The 17,391-nt window shown below is 45.0% G+C and overlaps 2 protein-coding genes across 2 annotated transcripts in view; one reads left to right on the top strand and one right to left on the bottom strand.

The window, feature by feature from the left end:
* Positions 1 to 3,054: 3,054 nt before the first annotated feature.
* On the bottom strand, positions 3,055 to 15,686 carry SFRP4 (secreted frizzled related protein 4). Its single transcript, XM_055805513.1, has 6 exons — positions 15,070 to 15,686; positions 14,844 to 14,924; positions 14,690 to 14,755; positions 11,869 to 12,067; positions 8,709 to 8,772; positions 3,055 to 6,281 (listed from the first exon to the last, which is right to left on the bottom strand). The coding sequence occupies exons 1-6, from the start codon at positions 15,662 to 15,664 to the stop codon at positions 6,093 to 6,095; spliced, it is 1,194 nt and encodes a 397-aa protein (XP_055661488.1). The 5' UTR covers positions 15,665 to 15,686; the 3' UTR covers positions 3,055 to 6,092.
* Positions 15,687 to 17,228: 1,542 nt separating this feature from the next.
* EPDR1 (ependymin related 1) overlaps positions 17,229 to 17,391 on the top strand; it is a 33,591-nt gene continuing 33,428 nt past the window's right edge. The window contains 1 exon segment of the mRNA XM_055806747.1: positions 17,229 to 17,391. Within this exon segment, the coding sequence (XP_055662722.1) occupies positions 17,311 to 17,391 (81 nt within the window). The 5' untranslated portion in view covers positions 17,229 to 17,310.

Genomic DNA, 17,391 nt, shown 5'->3' with positions numbered 1-17,391 from the left:
AGTCTCAGAAGACACCTGAGTAGGGCAGTTTCAGATACATCATTCAGCCCATTTCCCGAGATCTTTGCTGGAGCTTCCCTAGCAGTGGGGTAAATAACAGTGATGAAAGTTTAGATGGGTTTATTTTTTGACAGGAGCAGAAATGCTGAAAACAGCAAAATGCATTTATGTCTTATTAAGAGTTCATGAAAATTCTGATGGAAGTTCACAACCATATAGCTCGATAGGTGTCATACACAGGTTTTGAATACTGTGGATCATTTCTTGCACCAGCCTTGGAAATTTCAGTTAGCTTTAGGGATACAGCAGCTCTGCTTATTTAAGTGTGATATAATTTTATATACTGAGTTATTGCTCATTTAACCATCATTCCTCATCCTCCATTACATCACTCTTAATCAATATAGCATTTTTTCAGTTTGATTGGACTATTAGATTTTGAAGGATTACATTTTGTTTGGGTTCATGTATTCACACATGCTAATTATGATCCCTGTTTCGTGCTTGGTTAAAATGATCCAGTAGCTTACATTGAAATATTATGCATAAAGCTACAACAGGTTTTCTTCACATTGCATAAGTATCAAACCCAAACTGAATTGTGGAAATAACTAATTTATCAATGCTTATTTTCTTCTCCTAAACATGTTCGTGACCTTAATGTCTTTCAGCAGCTTTGGAAAGGAGGAATTTAAGAGATATGTTTCAAAACAATAAATATAACTGTTTCAGCTGATGAAGAGATTCAGATTCATGAATGTTTTAGATCTTTGAGATACAGGCTTCTGGTGAATTATCAAAATATCGTGAATTCAAAAGCATGATAACTGAAATACTGTCAATAAGAGATTACCTTGTCTCTTTAGAAGTTCAACTCAAAACTTAGGCGTTGTACACATAATTTAGACTGTCATCCACTCTTCCTCAAATTTTATATTACTGTGAGAGAGACAGGGATGTAATTTTTAAGAGTTTGAGCACTTGTGATGGGATCGGCAAGCATTTGCATTCATGGAGTCAGGAGAAATGTGTTCCAACTTAAACTCTATTGAGCGTCACAGATTAAAATCTTCTTACAATTAAATTTACACAACTTCTCTGCCTACAAATCTTACAGAAAGTCTGACACTGTCTTTTTATCTCATCTCTAGATGACAGATCAAAAGAGAATGTGACCTTTGTGACCGTTTATTTAGAAAATATCTCGCGGTTCAGTGTAGAATTAGGTGGTACGGAGATGTGATGAAAATGCTTCCAAGACTAACAAAAGATAACATAATTATTCTTCTGATTTTTGTCCCAGCAGGAGAGAAATGGAACCACAGGGCATGTTTATTTGTACAACAGACCACATATTTCCTTGTTTAGGTACTTTAATGAAATCATAATCTGACACTAAGACTATATTAAAGATCTGTTTCAGTTTAGAATTATAAACAAGCTGGTTCTGAATCTCAAAATACTGTTTAAGAAGAATTAGTACATCTGATTGTAGAGTATTTGTACTGAATTACTGCATAATAAAACAAGAGAAGTGGGGAAAAAGCTTTTTTCCCGGCCAAGAAGATGGAGTCAATCAGCTTGCGGTTGTGCACCACTGCACTGTTTTTCCTTTGCTCTGACTGCTGAATGAGCTACACTGGCAAGTCAGACCTTGCAAGTATCTGTTCAGTTCATCCAGTTCTTTGCGGGCAAACCATTAACTTCCTGATTACCTTGCTCAGAGGATAAAAACTGATGTGCTCAGGGTATCTACAAACTAAAGGTTTCATCATACTGTAGCCAGAAGGAATCAAAATACTTAGGGTGTTGGTCTGTTTGGGGCATCTCTTGATCACTGGTGCATCCGTTAACCTCCCATCTGTAATATAAACTGACCTATTTAAGGTACTTTGGGGTTTGGATCTAGCAATCTCATCTAAAGAAAAGGAGTGTGTCCTTCCTTCCAGATGTTGGGGGGTTTTATGCTTATTGCCATTCTGGTTTATCCACAAGCCCTTTGGCAGTAACTATAGGAGCCAGTCTGATATTAACGGATTACCTGGAAGCCTCTGAATTTACTGCACATCTAACAAGCAAGTTTAAAATCCAGTGTCACCTTCCAACAAGTTTCATTTCAGAGACCTTACAGGACAAATAGTGTCAGAAGTTGAAACTCAATGTATTTTTTCCACAGAGCCTCAACTAGGTCTAATTAGAAGTAATGTAACTCTATAGAAATTAATAACTTGCAAGTTACTGGTTTATAATATAAATGGAAACATAATTCTAAATGTTTGTTGACCCATATTGATGGATTTCTACTTATTTACAAAATTAATTGGAGCTGATGTCATTTACCAGAAAAATCTGGTTGAGGAAATGTTTTCAGATGTGCATTTACATTCAACTACTAAACTCAACCAAAAAGTGTGTGTCAGTTGTGCATAACTGAAGTAAATATTTTTTCAGGTTTCATTCATTTGGAATCTAGGTTACAATGCTGGATAAAATAATTTAAGAGCTGTTTGAGTATTTTGGACTGGAATATCTTCTTTTTATTTGTACAGGAAGTATTTCTCAGTTATATGCAATGAGTGGACAAAAGTAACCAAGTTGCAACACTGAGTTGAATGGGTCATTCAGGTTCAGGTCTTGTTGGAAGGAGGTTTATGGGGTGTTGTTGTTTTTTTTTTTTTTAAGTGTGGTTCATAAAGAGTTCTGATTTGCATTTACAGTGAACTTCTAAAATGGTGCCAATTATTCACAAATAGAGTAAATATTTTTTCAGGTTTCATTCTTTTGGAACAGAGATTAGAACATTCAATGAAAATATTCAATGGCACTTCTTACTAAACCAGGCACATGTGTGAGGGAGGTACTAAGAAACACACCAGAAGCGTATGTTCGGTGTTCCGGGCAATTTTTATTTTAATTAAAAAAATGCCAAGCCCCTCAGTAGGAAGGCAGCTGTAACACTGAGAAGAAAAATACTTGACACTTCGAGTTTTGGCCTGTTAATTTTTCAGCTATAAATAGGTACAGTAATTACTTCACCCATCAGTGAACTATTTGGCCTCTCTGCTAAACTGAGGTTTCTTGGCTTTGGTGCTGGGGTGCACCAACACAGCAATGACACCACCTGGCCATGGACATGCACGAGGAGAGGTGAGTCTTTTTGACACATGCTGGGGAGCAGATGTGGTGAGTGGGGCACGTGGGGACACGTTTGCCTGTTCGAGCAGCCCTCACTGCTCCAACATGTGTTTCACGCCTTTGCAAGGGAAGGCCAGTGGGGTCGTTCTGAGTCTAGATTTAGCCAGCATTGAATGTCACGGTGAGTTAATGATTGTAAGGAATTTTCAAAATGGAGTGACTTTAGGCGTGTTGAATTGGGTTGACCCGTGGCTTCTTAAAAAGTAGAAAAAAATGGATTCAGGAAAACACACTACCTTACTAATTCATCCCCCCTGTCTGCCCATCTGTTCTTTGTATTACGATATCCCCTGTTTTTTGTTGTATTGCCTTTCCTTCTTGTGTATTTTTGCCATATCAGAATGGAAGTTAGTCAGAATAAAGCATACATTAAAATGTCAAGGAGTTTGGAAACACTAGGCTCAGTACCTCAAAGTTTATTCCAACTATCAAAAAATGAAAAAAAAAAAAGTTTGATTTAAACAGCTGTAAAATATTATGTAATGTTGCTATGAAGTCTAGCTAGCTGTTCCAAAAGTTTCATTCAACAAACACACTTGACTACGTTCACAATAAAACCTGTTAGAGTGAAACATCACAACTTTGGTATTTGTTATTTCAACATCACATTGATAGGACTGTTGTTCATTTTTAATAGCTAGCCTTACATGTATTTATTGGGGCACTTTAAATTGGGATTGATCAATAAGTAATCGAAGCTTAAGAACTCCTGCTACACAGTAGATAAAACTATTTTAGAAGCCTTCCGATCATATTGATATTTTAGAACATGCTTTCTTAAGTCAGCGTTTTCAAACTCACCTAATTTAGTCACCTGCAGTGCAATCCTGTCTCTTTTGATTTTGATTTCAGTTTTTCCATTTCGTTGTACAGGATTAAGATTTCACCTATAGTCTGCATTTAGGCACCTAGGTTTGCTGTCTGTTTTTTTAGACATGTCAAAACACACATATTTCCCACTAAAGTCAATAGATGCTATATATGCTCAGCATTCCTAGCACCTGGATTGAATTTGGAATCTAACTCTGCAGATGTTCCATGGAGATAAAGTTCTGCATCTGCCCAGAATTAGCAGCAAGGGCTACACTCAGATGCTGACCTTTGCATATTTTAACCAAATGCTCATATCTCAAGCAACAATCATGTAGGGTTGGGTTGGTGGGTTTTTTTCCTGAACTACCCTATACTCTATTATTCTATTTTCCTATAACACCTCTGTCCCTTTGTTTTAAGCATTCTAACTTGGCACCTGTGTCTTCAGCTCGTGTCAGCATATTACCAAGTACATTGTTGCTGCTACCAAAATCACTCCAGCATATTCTGCCTTGAATTTCTTTCAAGCAAATTTCCTTGGGCTTCTTGTAATGACAAAGATCAATATACTGACGTGAACAATTGTAAATCATTATGTTAACCTACACAGAACTCTCTCTTTTTTTTTTTTTTTTTCTTCTTCTGATGTAGACCCTCTCTATTTTAGAAATTCTCATTTTGTTTTCTAGGTACCAGAACTGCCAAGTCTAATCCTTAGTTTTGCTGCAGGAATTCTTGAAGTTCTTTCAGATGTCTGTCATGAGCTCTTACGAAGTTAATGTAGGTGATCTTACGTGTTAACAGAAATTGGACTCTGCTCTCCATACTGCCTCATCCAAGCACAGCTTAGGAGGAATAGCATAAATGCCATCTTGGAGTTATGTCAACTAGATTTATATCGCTTTTGCTATTTTAATACCTCATATGGCAAATGTTAAGTCAGTCCATAACCAAAATCATCTGCTTTGTCTGTGACCCCTTCTATGGTAAATGTGACCTTCTGATCAGTAAAACTGCAGATAGCCAGTTGTTTTGAGAAGTTCATGAATAGAGACAAGCCTCACTTTATTTATTTATTTATTTATTTATTTGGTATCAGATTTAGAAATATGGAGTCAAATAATAAAAAACTATCCAAATGAACGCTGGGCCACATGGAGCCCTATCTTCTCCCTAGTACTGTACATCAGCTGTCAGTTCTGTTTAGAATAATACATCTATTCCAGTTTTCATAACAAAGCTATATTACAGGAAACATAAGTGTTAACTTTTAAGAATCCTACAGATCTGTTTCACTTTAATCTGTCCTTTTAAAAAATACTGATTTTTCAATTAGATGCTTAAATATATTTGAAATTATAACAACAGAAGCCAGCCTGAAGTACAATAAAAAAAGTCTGCTTTCAATGCATTTTTGCTAGACAAACCCACAAGATCAAATACTAACACTGTAAGCATATTTTTGGCACACACGTAAGTATAATCACATAATGCATACCCAGATGCTTATTGGTAAACTACACTTTTGAACGCGCTGAACAAAGGCTGTGATTCCAAACGGCAGACAGATTCAGCTCCAGCAGCTGCAGTAGTGGCTGCCCGAGATGCCTGCCAGAGGTTACCATCCCTCTGCTGCTCCTCAGCTGCCATGGCACTCGGCTCACCAGACTCAGCCACAGCCTAACTCACCCACTGCTACACCAGTGCACTTTCTGAGGAGAGAAGAGATGCCCCATGCAGCTCTCCAGCCTCTGGCAAGAAAGCAGAGCAGGCAACCGGCACAAGGAGTTAAAACCTCTGGCAGCCAAGGCTAGTTCTATCTAGAATTGCAAATCAGAGCCCTAAGATAAAGCTCAGTCAGCTTGAATATGCCTGCCACATATTAGCGCAAACCTACACTCTGTGGCTTGCGGTGGCTTGAAAGGAAAAGCAAACCTTTTAAAAGTAAAGTGCAGCAAAAACGTTTATGTAGAAACTGCCATGAGTTTTTAAGTCGATGAGTTCTGGATTAATAAAACAGGCCAACAAGCCAGATCGTGACCCTCATCGCGCAGGGAAAGTCTTTCCTTTGGGAAATTTCACACTCATACTTTTTTAGGGTTGGTTTCTTTCTGGCCAGTTCTTACTTTCATGGCCTTTTTGGGGCCACTGACCAGTGGGTTGGTGTTCTTGGTTGATGGTTTGGAGGCTCCACTCTGCCCACTGCGTCCTGCATTCGGGTTCTTACTGCGGGCAGTTCGCAGCTTTTGTTCCTGCAGTCTCTGTTCCCACCTCTGTAGAAATGCAGAAGACAAAGAGGCTGAGTGAGGGAAGGACGTAATCATAAATAATTATGGCTTAATCAAAGCTACCCTGAACCACTGAGACTAGAGCTGCTTTTAGCAGCTCTGTGCTCTATCCTACAGGGCCACTGATGTCAGTATGTTCTGGCTGTCTGCAGGGGGAACCTGCCCCGTGTTGTTGGGTGGGGGAATTTCCACGATACCAGGTGATGAGAACAACCGCACATCTCATGTGCATGCTGCATGTGAGTGCACATCTCACTCCTTCTCAGAAATCCAGGGGAGCTGGCACCATCAAGAAGACAGGATCTGCACATTGGAACTCCTTTGCAAACCCCTTCTTTGCTGTCTTACTGAACGTGTTCCTCAGAAAAGTCTGCAGAACACAGGCTATGCTTTCATTATGCATGAAAAGACACCGCTACAAGAGAAAGTGGTATCTGTTTTTCCCTGGGGTGGAGAGGACTGGGCATGAAAGAGCTTATCTTACGGACAGACAACAGAGATGCCCACTGAAATCACAGTGTTCAGAGTTGCAATGGGATGGCTGTGAATCATGCACCTGCAGCTTTATTCAGCAGCATCCCTGAGAAAGTTTGGAAAGCAGTAAGAGCCATGAGCCCACCAAAGAGAACAGCTGTCAGATTTCCAAACCAAAAAGTACAGAGGATAGAAAACAGGTTCTTTCAGTGAGGTTAAGTGGTCCAAAATATGGAGAGATCCATGACCCTGCAGCAGAGCCTGCAGTCTTTCACCTCTAGGAATAGAAATACTTATTTTAATGAAAGCAAGGTAGATAGTAGAACATGGAAAGGGTCTCATCTCTCACCATTATTAATGAACTTTCGATTCTGAAACTCCCAAAGGCAGAAGCTTTTTCCAGTGATCAGAGCAAGAGCAGTGCTCTTCAGCTTTCCTATTTAGTATCTCTGCACTGACCCTGTTGCCACCAAGACTCTTGTCCTGGCTAGAGAAGGGACCAGTCAGGTTGTGGTTATGTTAACAGCCATCTTCTGTGGTCCACAGGAAGCTCAAAAAATCATTTTAAGTGGTAACTCAAGATGAAAGTTGGATTCAAGTCTTCAGAGATGAATGATGGGCATTAAAATGAAGATGACACCTAGCTCCATACTGGCTATCTTTGTGTAGTCAGGGTCTTCATAAAAAAAACCCTATCAGCAGGCTTTTAGGTGTGTCCCACTCAAGCACGTTTAAATGAGGATTTACTTTATGAAACCATTAATATCAGAAGGAATGACGCATGCTTTGAGCTGTATTTTGTTTGGCAGTCATGCATCTACTTGACAGTCTGGAAATGAATGTGCAAACAGGTTTCAAGACACAATTAGAAATGACAAAGCAGTGTGAGGAAGCCACTAAAACACACTTTGCCAGTAACAGGCCATTAAGTTGACAGCTAAGGGATTTCAATAATCCGAGTCATATGTCAGTATTCTCCTAAATCCCACATTGCAATGTATTTATTTTTTAAAGATTGAAAGAATATCTTCCTTTTCACACATAGGTTTTACATGAGTAAGTGAGGAGAAAAGGAAATGATAAAAGCGCAATAAGTTGGTCTGTAATCTAAAAGCTTCTACTGCTGGATCCACGAATCTTTTTTCCTCCTCTCTATCAATTGCCAGTCAGCTCATGATTAAAGTAAATATATATGTATGTCCCTGATGCTCTGAAACCCTTTCTAAATTCCAGAAATAAATTTCTTCCATCTCTAAAATGTGGGGAAGAGTCAGACATTGATCCATCCTTTCTGTTATAAAGAGGAGTTTACAAGCAGGGAGTGATAGCAAGTGCTATCCTGAAGACCGAAAAAGCAGAGGCACCTGCTGCTCCTGCCTCCCAGCTCTCCACACTATAGACTTCTCCTTCCATTACTCCCTGAAACCAGTGAGGGGATGCCCAATACTTTCAGTGGGTCTTTAGCGGGAAGTAGCTGGTGCAAAGTCTGTGTCTCCAGCCTGCAATCCTTAATACAGCAAAGCCCATTTATCCAAATTAAAAAAAAAAAAAAAAGTGGATTTCAACTTCCTTTCTTACCTGATGCGGACTGTATACTCATCTGCATATCACCTATCTGACTGTTAACTTGCCTTAGTAGTGATATGAAATAAATTCCTAGAGTCATTATTGTAATAAGCCAGAGTTCACACAAAGATCATATATCCATCTTATTTAGGGACAGTTTCAGATAAAACAGAAATAAAGTTTTTGAGACTACAATTTTCAAATTTTCACTTACACCGATACGTAATTATTATGCATGAAAATATGGAAGTGAAAATAATAATACCCAGAGGTGTTATGGATCTCTGAAAGTCAAGCAAGTTATTCAATGCTGAAGTAGAACAAAGGTGTTTTATCAAGAACATCATCATTCTTTTCATTGGTTGTATTTACCTTAAATCTTTTGTTTAGTTGATCCTTCCATTTTTCAACTAGACATCCATCAAGAAGCATCAACCTGAAAATTAAAAAATAAACAGAAGTTATAGACATTTCTGATTTTGATTCCCGAGATGTCATTCCAGATGATTATATGCAGACTGAGGTTGAAATACACCAGCAGGTACTGGTACTAGCAATTTCTGTGTATCAGATGATAGGCAGAAAAATACTTTTCTTCATCCCTAAATGCTTTCTAATGGATTTCTATGTGCTTATACTGATACTTCTGAAATTCTGTTCTAAACTCTGTAAAAACAGAAAATAGTTTTCCCAAGAAATCAGATTTTAGAGCCAAAACTGCAGTGCATGGCCAACATTGAGAAAACATTTAGAGTCCTTTGTCTCACCTGCAGCTATTCTGCAGGGAAAAGTTGTCCCATCTTGATCACTGTTAACAAAGTTATGGGTTGGGTAACATCCCATGAAACTCTTTAAATGTATATGTACATATATTTTTAATTATGCCCACTATATGTTTGTGTGTTTGTTTGCATGCAGAAGAGTAGTTTAAACTAATGTGTTTTACTTCTGAATTAAAAAAAACAAACAACTTTTTCACATGTACGAGTTAATACAGCTCAGCTGACGAGTGGTAACGTATTAACTGATCACTTGCGATCAACTCCGTTTCTACTTACAAAACGTGAGGACAGTATTATGTATTTCCTACATGTAACTACTTAGCAAGTGCTTTAAAGTGAATTTGGAAGATGTTTGGGCAGTGATACTTGCCTACCACTGAAATCTGGCTAGCTCCTCTATGAAAATAATGAGTCTAGATGTTATGAAATGAACAAATAAAAATATAACTATTAAATGTATATGCCTTAAACAGCTTCTAAAATGGTTTACTCTAAAGCAGTCTGATGTTATACCTTCAAAGTCCCAACCTAGAAACAACCATTGTATTGCACAGGTATGCTGGAATTACTGTATCTCCTCTACTACTAACTATTTAACTATTTTCACTTTCCCCACCCCCTTCTTTTCCTCTCTCTCTCTCTCTCTCTCTCTCTCTTTAAAAAAGATACTGGGCTTTAATATGCTCTAATATAATTTACCTAATTCTGGAAGGTCTTACTTATGCATCAGTGTTATAAATCATTATAAATGCACACAATTTCATACAGCACTTTGCCAATGGGTGAAGTTTACACAGCATAGCAGGGCCTGACCTCCAGTTTCCATGAAAGCTTTCCTTCTCACACCAGTTCAAAAAGAGTGCAAAATGCTGCCACTTGTAGGCGTTAGCCACTGTGCATCCACTTTGCCCACACATAAAAAGACTACAGTGAGCGCAAGCCCTAGAGAATCAAGACCAACATGATACACATCTCTTTTTCTTTCCAAGGAGAGATTACAGAATTAACGTACAGGGTTGAAGCCACAACAGGGTGTACATCTGATGCAGCTTCTGTTCAGGTCAAATTGTGGAGTCAGACCCTAACCCTACTGACAGGCAATGGGTGTTTTGCCATTGACTTCAGTGGAGATACAGCTTCCACCCATTTTGCTTCTGGCATTTTAAAAAGCTGCTGTAACTCAAAACCTTCTGTTTGCATGCCACCGAGTTCAACAGGAAACACATATAATAGTTTATGTTTCTTTTTCAAATCCCTTTTAGTACATTATATGAAATTAAAAACCTCAGTGACCTTTAAAAACCATCACAAAATATTTACTGAATGGTGTGCTTTTCCATAGTAATGGAGAGCAGATTGTGATCTTTCACTTTTGAAATCTCCCCTTCCTGACAGCCTTCTGAGGGTCCTCTCCAACAAAGCCCTGCAGCTCAGAGCTCCTCGATCGCAATCTTGGTTGTGGTCCTACGGCGTGACTCAGAGCATGTGTCCCTAAAATGGCTCACACAAATAGAGGGCTCTACATTAATCTTCGTGAAACACTTCCAGACCCGGAGGGGCAAGGTGCTATGTAGTAATAAAATACTATGGCTGTTAGCTCACAAGAAAAGTGAAGGTGATAAGGTATCAGGTGGCAACTTTTAGAAACACCTATAAAATGCTTCTAAAATATCAGCATAAAACTCATTGAAAATACAGATATGGCCCATCAAGTCCTGCACGTAAATGTTTTATGGTCCTTACAAGTGTGCGTGGTCAGTTAACAGTCACATCACTGTATGCAAAACCAGCCTGCACATTTTACAATGTTACACATTTCACAGCCTTCCCTCTGACCCTCAGCACACAGGCACCTGTACCTACCACGCCACAATCTGTCCTGTTGGCCTCTGTCACTGCTGGTGCAGTCGGGGTGCTAACAGGGATGGGATGTCCCCTTCTGCCTCAAGGACCCAGGGAGAAGGGGGAGCTGTGATTCATCACTCCCTCCCCTCCAGACCAGCGCGCTGGATTTCCTTCCATGCCTGGGGCTAGGCTGACTGCCAGATGAAAGGTCTGGTAAAGTTAGTTTTGTTTTGTCTTTTAATCATAGAGCAGGACTGGCAAGCTGCTCTGAGAGTATTTACTTTTCATCTGCCATCCAGGAGCCAGAGCTCCAATGGCTGCAGATTTGGCTTGTCCCGGTACAGCTGCGGGATTAGAAACATCTCACTGATGGCACCAGTCTGAAGCATGGATAGGCCAGTGGAGAAGGTCTGGCTCTGTCTCCAGCAGCTCTGCGGACAGGAGATGTGTATCATCTCCTGTCCCCTCCCCTGGGGTCGGGGAGGCAGAGCTATGCCGTCCACATGGTCCTGCCAATATGGACCACCATCTACAGTCACCATCGGGCTTGTAGCACATGGAGCGGCTCATACCTAAGGAGAGAGGTCCTGGAAAAACACTCCGGAACAGCTGGAGATGCCTGAACCACTGCACGATGCATTCAGCAACATGCTGTCGGCACCTAATGCCACCAGAGTTTATGTGTGAGCCAGGTTTTGTAAACACTGCATCGTGGCGCAGAGCTGAGGCTGATTAAGTGGAAAAAGTTAATTGTGAATGTAATTGAAACATATAGGTGTATATGTGAGTTACCCTAAGAAAACCTATCAGCAGGACATGCCCACGGTGAGGAAGGGAGCTGTTCCTCATTCCCATCCATCACAGGTAGCTACAACACTTTCCTGCACCACGTTGCCGGGGCTCACCTGGAGCGCCATTCGTAGCACATGATGAGAACATCCTGCTTTGGCTGAAGAGGTGGACACTGGCAGGAGGAATTTGTAAGAAGAGGCACTTGGGACAGAGGAATTGGCGTTGAGGACTTGAGTGTGTCTTTGACTTCCACCACAGTCGTTACCTCGTTGCAGTTCCCTCTCTCTACGCTTTTTACTTTAGCATGAATGACTGCAATTAGAAAAATACAGGCGTGAGAACAACAAATGGCCTTAGACATTGAAACACATTTCAGAATTAAATAAAGCAAATTAAATTGAAATCTGCTGTTTCAGCTGTGAAAATTGAACTACTTCTTCATGTGTGAGCACGTTCGGTGGCTCAGAATAAGAGGCCTGATCCCAGTTTGGTTTCCAGTAGGGCTGTTGATAACTGCAAAATGAAACACGTGCTTCAAACTTGGCCAGATCAGGCCAAGTGATTTCTCCTGGAGGCACATGCACAAACAGCTCCTTTGATTCAGACTTGAACAACGAATTGCATGAATCTGATCCATTTTATAGCCACATCTGGGTATTTCCAATTAAGTGATGAATAATTTGCCTCACAGAAAGGGTAAATTCAGTCTTTTCAATAGTAACATAATTTCCCTGTATGGTGTATCCATAAAAAAGCCCTTTTTTTAATATAAAAAAGATGGGAAGGTTTGAAACAAGTAGTCAAAAACTAAGAGGCTTAGGATTGTCATGATTTACTTGGTATATACTTTTTTCAACTTTTGCCTTTGGATTACCCATCAACAGTAAGACACTGACATTAAACAGTCTCTGAAATGGGTTCTTCTGAACACACAAACATTCATATTTTTACCTTTTATTGAGGAATACAGCATGTCTGAATGGATGCCAGAAGGTGTGGCTGTGTAGATTGCCCTGAGGATGACCCCTGGCTAACTTTGTACCTGCAAACTCTGGCAGTACCTACCACTGCAGCATTTCACCCCTCCTCTCTTGTGAGAAGTACCAGATCAGAGAAATCAAGTACAATTTTTAAACTAAGGACTTTGTCTCTAGGAAATGTCAAAATAGGAAGAGTCTTATTATCACAAAATACTTCAGTACAAGAAGCAGGAGAAGTGAATGTACCACAGAGCGATCAGCCTGCATTGACGCTGTCCCTGGCAGCCACCAGGTCAAAAGCCTTCAAATGGACCTCCTGACATCTGGAATAAACGTCGCATGTAGACAACCAGAGACAAGCAATTGTAACGCAGTCTGGATTTTATGTGCTAACTTTATCAGGGCATGTGTAACAGCCACAAAACACATGAGGGATTTCACTCTTGGAGATCCACAATCCATTTTCAAGTCTGACTGAAACCAAGTTCTGACCAGCTGGAAGCACAATTTGGCTGTATATATTAAAGGATTTCAGAAAAAGTTTGATTTTATGTGTAACTTGTTCTGCCTTGTCTTGTCTCCCAATTAATTTTCTGTATAAGCATTCTATTTCTTTCAGAAAAGGCTGAATAAAAACATCTCTCTCAAAATAAAACCACTTTGATTTCAGAAATTCAATGGAATTAAATTTTGGACCCCAACCTAAGTTTTTATTCAAGCAACACTCCTACTGAGGTCACTGGAATCAAAATTTATATAACTAACACCTGTATTTCATTTCAGAATAGTCATTTTATATCACTGCTTTTTCATATATTTCAGAGAAGCGTGGAAGTTCATTGTCCCACCTGAATATATCACTATGTTGTACTGAGAGAAATTAAGAATTAGACTAAAATAAAACGTATTATATAAATGCACCAAAATGCCGTAACAAAAAATAAAAAAAAGTGTACAACTACCTAAGTTAGATGTTTATTTATTAATTATTCCCACCAAACTGGGGTTTGGATTTTTTTTTCTATACTAATAAAGAAGCAAATAACCACAAACTTCCTTCCATTTGATATCAGATAAATAGGAATGGAATGGATATAATAACCGTATTGCGTAAGAACTGAATAAATCCCTTGAAGAAATAACTGTCATCTGAGCAAAAGCCCATAAATTGAAAAGACCATGATACCTCATGTTAAATTCACAGTTAAGAGGGGTTTTCTATTGATGTTAGAGACATTTAATCTGGTATTTATCTAATCCTAATCGGAGTTCTTCCTGACTCCCAGCACCAGAAAATGGGAGGGGGGGGGGGGGGGCAAGGGAGAAGAGGGGTGAATATTTAATTGTATTGCCAGTATGTCATGCAACAAATGATAAAGCTATCGGCCAGCTCCTTGGCTGGATGGTGAGCATTGTCACTGAATTCAATTAATCTCTGACAATTCCGCCCCAGATGAAACCCTGGCTGGTAAGTAAAAGAATACAGGAATTTCTAAGTAATAACTTTTTACCTTGCTTCAGCTTCGTTCACACTGATGAGTTTTATTTAGGTGATAAACTTCTGTTTATTCCACCTGCTGGATGGAAACAGGAGCTGGCCGAGCAGCACCTGGTTATGCTCACATTAGACGTAACTGCACTTACTACAGTGACCTTTCCAGTAGTAAGCAGCCTTTCTGCAGGGCGACCTGTTGATGCCAGTGCACACTACCAACATTTCTCTGCTTTTGGCAGAATCGCACTATCCTCTGCGCAATGACTACTACTGCCTGCACGAGCGGTGGGGTTTGGAAGGGGATGGCTAGGTGCCCTCGGGGGAAAAAAAACCCACTGGGAAAGGCTGCCGCTGGATGGGCCTGGTGTGGGTGCAGCACCCCCAGGGAGCTGCATAATTCACGGGGGGCACAGAGGGGGTAGGACCGGCAAAGGGAAGCACTTTCCCCCGTGCACTTACTGTAGCTGTAGTTCTTGGCCAGGTAGGTCGACAGCGTAGGCTTTGTCTTTTTGCACCGGCATCGCTCTTCAAAGGAAGAGAAGGGGAAACGGTTGAGGGGTGTCAGGGGGGTCTGGCCCCGGGGAGGGGGAGGCAGGGGGCGTCCCAGTCTCACCCTGGCCACGGCTTCTGCAGTCGGGCTCCGGGGGTCTCTCCGGCACCATCACGCCCTGCGTGAAGTCCGTCCACTTCACATCTGCAAACAGAGGTGCGGCGGGGAAGGAAAGCCGTCGGGGAGAGGCTCCCGGGGCAGGGGCGCGGCGGGTCCCGCAGCCCCCCTGCCCGGGGCGCCCCGCGGGGGTTGAGGGGGTCCGCCCTACCGCCGCCCCCGGGCCGCTCACCCTCCGGCAGGTCGGTGACGATGGCCTCGGGGGAGATGCAGACGCCGCGGTCGTAGACGGGGAGGTCGTCGCAGGCGAGGCTCTCGGGCCAGCTGTGGTTGTAGCGGCGCATGATGGGCTCGCAGCCGTCGCGGGCGCGCTGGCAGACGGAGCGGCACGGCTTGATGGGGTCGTAGAGGAACTCCAGGGTGCAGATGGGGGCGTACATGGCGCAAAGGAAGAAGGCGAGGACCGGGCTGCAGCCGGTGCCCACCAGCTCCTCGTACTGCTCGATGGCGAGGACGGCGTTCTCCTGGGTGCTGTGGTGGAGGTGGTTGGGCATGCGGGTGATGTTCCAGGGCATGGAGCGGCACATGGGGATGCGCACCGCCTCGCACGGCGCGCCCTGCGCCCGCGGGCTCACCCGCAGCCACAGGGACACCGCCACCAAGGCGCGCAGCATCCTCCTCCTCCTCCTCCTCCTCCTCCTCCTCCTCCTCCTCGGCCGCCGCCCGCCGCCGCCCCGCGGGTCGCGGCGGCCCAAGGGCACGGAGCGGCGCTGCCTCCCGGCGCCCGGCTGCAGGCAAGTGGCGGGAGCCGCCGCGCCGACAGCCATGGACGTCGCGGGACGGCATTTATACCGGTGGCACGAGTGACGTGGGGCCGAGCGCGCTCCCTTGGCAGCCCCGCTCCTCGGGGGGGGGGGGGCGTGGGGGGGGTGCGCGCGCGCGTGTGTGTGTTTTGCTGTGCAGGCACGGTGACATCACCTCCACCCCTTTTAATCCCCCGGCGACATCACTGCGTCTCCCGGCCGCGGCTCCAGCTCCGTTTCAGTTTTCATCTGTGTCATAAATTCCTTCAGGTGGAAGAAGGGGGAAGGGGGGGGGGGGGGCAGGGAGGGGGGTCAAACCCAAACCACACGCATCTGCTCGGACGCGGGGAGAGGGGAGGAGGCAGCGGGAGGGACGCGGGAGCCGCAGCCGGACCCCGTCCCGTCCCCCCTTCCCCTCCCCGGAGCTGAACTTGGCGCTGCATTTTCCCAAGGGCCACGGAGCAGAAACTTTGTGCGGGCTCCGGCGGCCGGTCCCGCCGCCTCCAGGGGCTTGCAGGGCTCCTCCGCGAGCTCGGCACGGAGGCGGACGGGGATGGGGGGATGGGGGCGGGGGGTGGCTGCTCTTTGGCCGGTTTGCTCGGGCCGGGGGAAGCGGCGGGGCTGACCCGCGCCGGGAGCGGGCGGCGGGGCAGGTGCGGGGCCGCTTTGCGGTCAGCCAGGCCCCCGCTGCGCTCCCCCCGCCGCCTCGGCACCCCCGCCCCCCAGTCGCATCTGCAAATGGGTGGGAGAGGGGTCTTCAGGCTTTTCTATAGGCTGTTTTTTATTTGTCTTTCCTTGGTGCTGCGGGGGCCCCACGCCCCTGGTGCACTGGCATGCCCACGGGGGTGCCAGGGGCTCCCCAGCCCCCCCTCTGCTCCCCCGGGCGGTCCCTGTGCGCGGGAAAGACCTACGGGCCCATCCTGCACCGTGGGCAAATGCTGCACCCCAGTCTTTTGAGGGACCCGCTGGGAAAACAAGGTGACCTCAATGCCAGGCTGTTGGCAGTGGCCTGGGAAAGCCCCAGCGCGGCTCAGGGCTACAGGCCCGCCCCCGCGGTGCCCGCCGGCGCTTCCCCTTGCAGAGCCGGGGCCTGGGTGCTGCAGGGCCGGAGCATCTGTGGGGCACCGGCTCGGGCGGGGGTGGGGGTGGGGGTGGAGAAGCGCGTCCGGAGCGGCCAGGGAAGCAGAGCTGAGGAACCGGGGAGAGCAGCGGGAGGCGGAGGGGTGGGTGCGTGTGCGTGGTGCCCGTGGAGAGCCCCTGGAATTCCTCCCGCGAGAGCAACGTTACAGCGGTTCACCCAGTACGTCCCCCCCCGTCCGTGTATCCCCTCCCTGCCATGCCCCACGCAGCGTGCCCAGAACCCCTGCTCGGGCCTTGCGGGTGCCCCTTTGGCATCACCCTTGGCGGGCCGGTGGCAAGCACACCCTCCCGGCTGGCAAGCTGGGGGTGCACGGCAGGGCGCGAGTCCCCGTCCCTGTCGCCCCGCTGTCCCCCCGCGCCGGTCTGCCGCAGCTCGGGCAGCAGCCGCAGCGCGGGCAGCAGCCGCCTCTCGCCGCTGAGGTGATGCGGGTCTGGAGGCGGGCCGCCCCCGCCCCCCCGGCGCAGTCCTGCCCGCCCGCCTGCGCGCCGTGCGGGGCGGCCGTGCGCGGAGGGGGGGCGCGGAGCGGAGCATGGCGCGGGCGGCGCCGGGGCTGCCGCTGCGGCTGCTGCTGCTGGGCGGCCTCCTGCTGCGGGGTGGCGGCGCGGCGGCG

The sequence above is a fragment of the Falco peregrinus genome, chromosome 5, assembly GCF_023634155.1.
Source record: "Falco peregrinus isolate bFalPer1 chromosome 5, bFalPer1.pri, whole genome shotgun sequence".
Lineage (NCBI taxonomy): Eukaryota > Metazoa > Chordata > Aves > Falconiformes > Falconidae > Falco > Falco peregrinus.
Note: the sequence above shows the minus strand (reverse complement) of the source record. Positions and strands in the feature narration are given on the sequence as shown.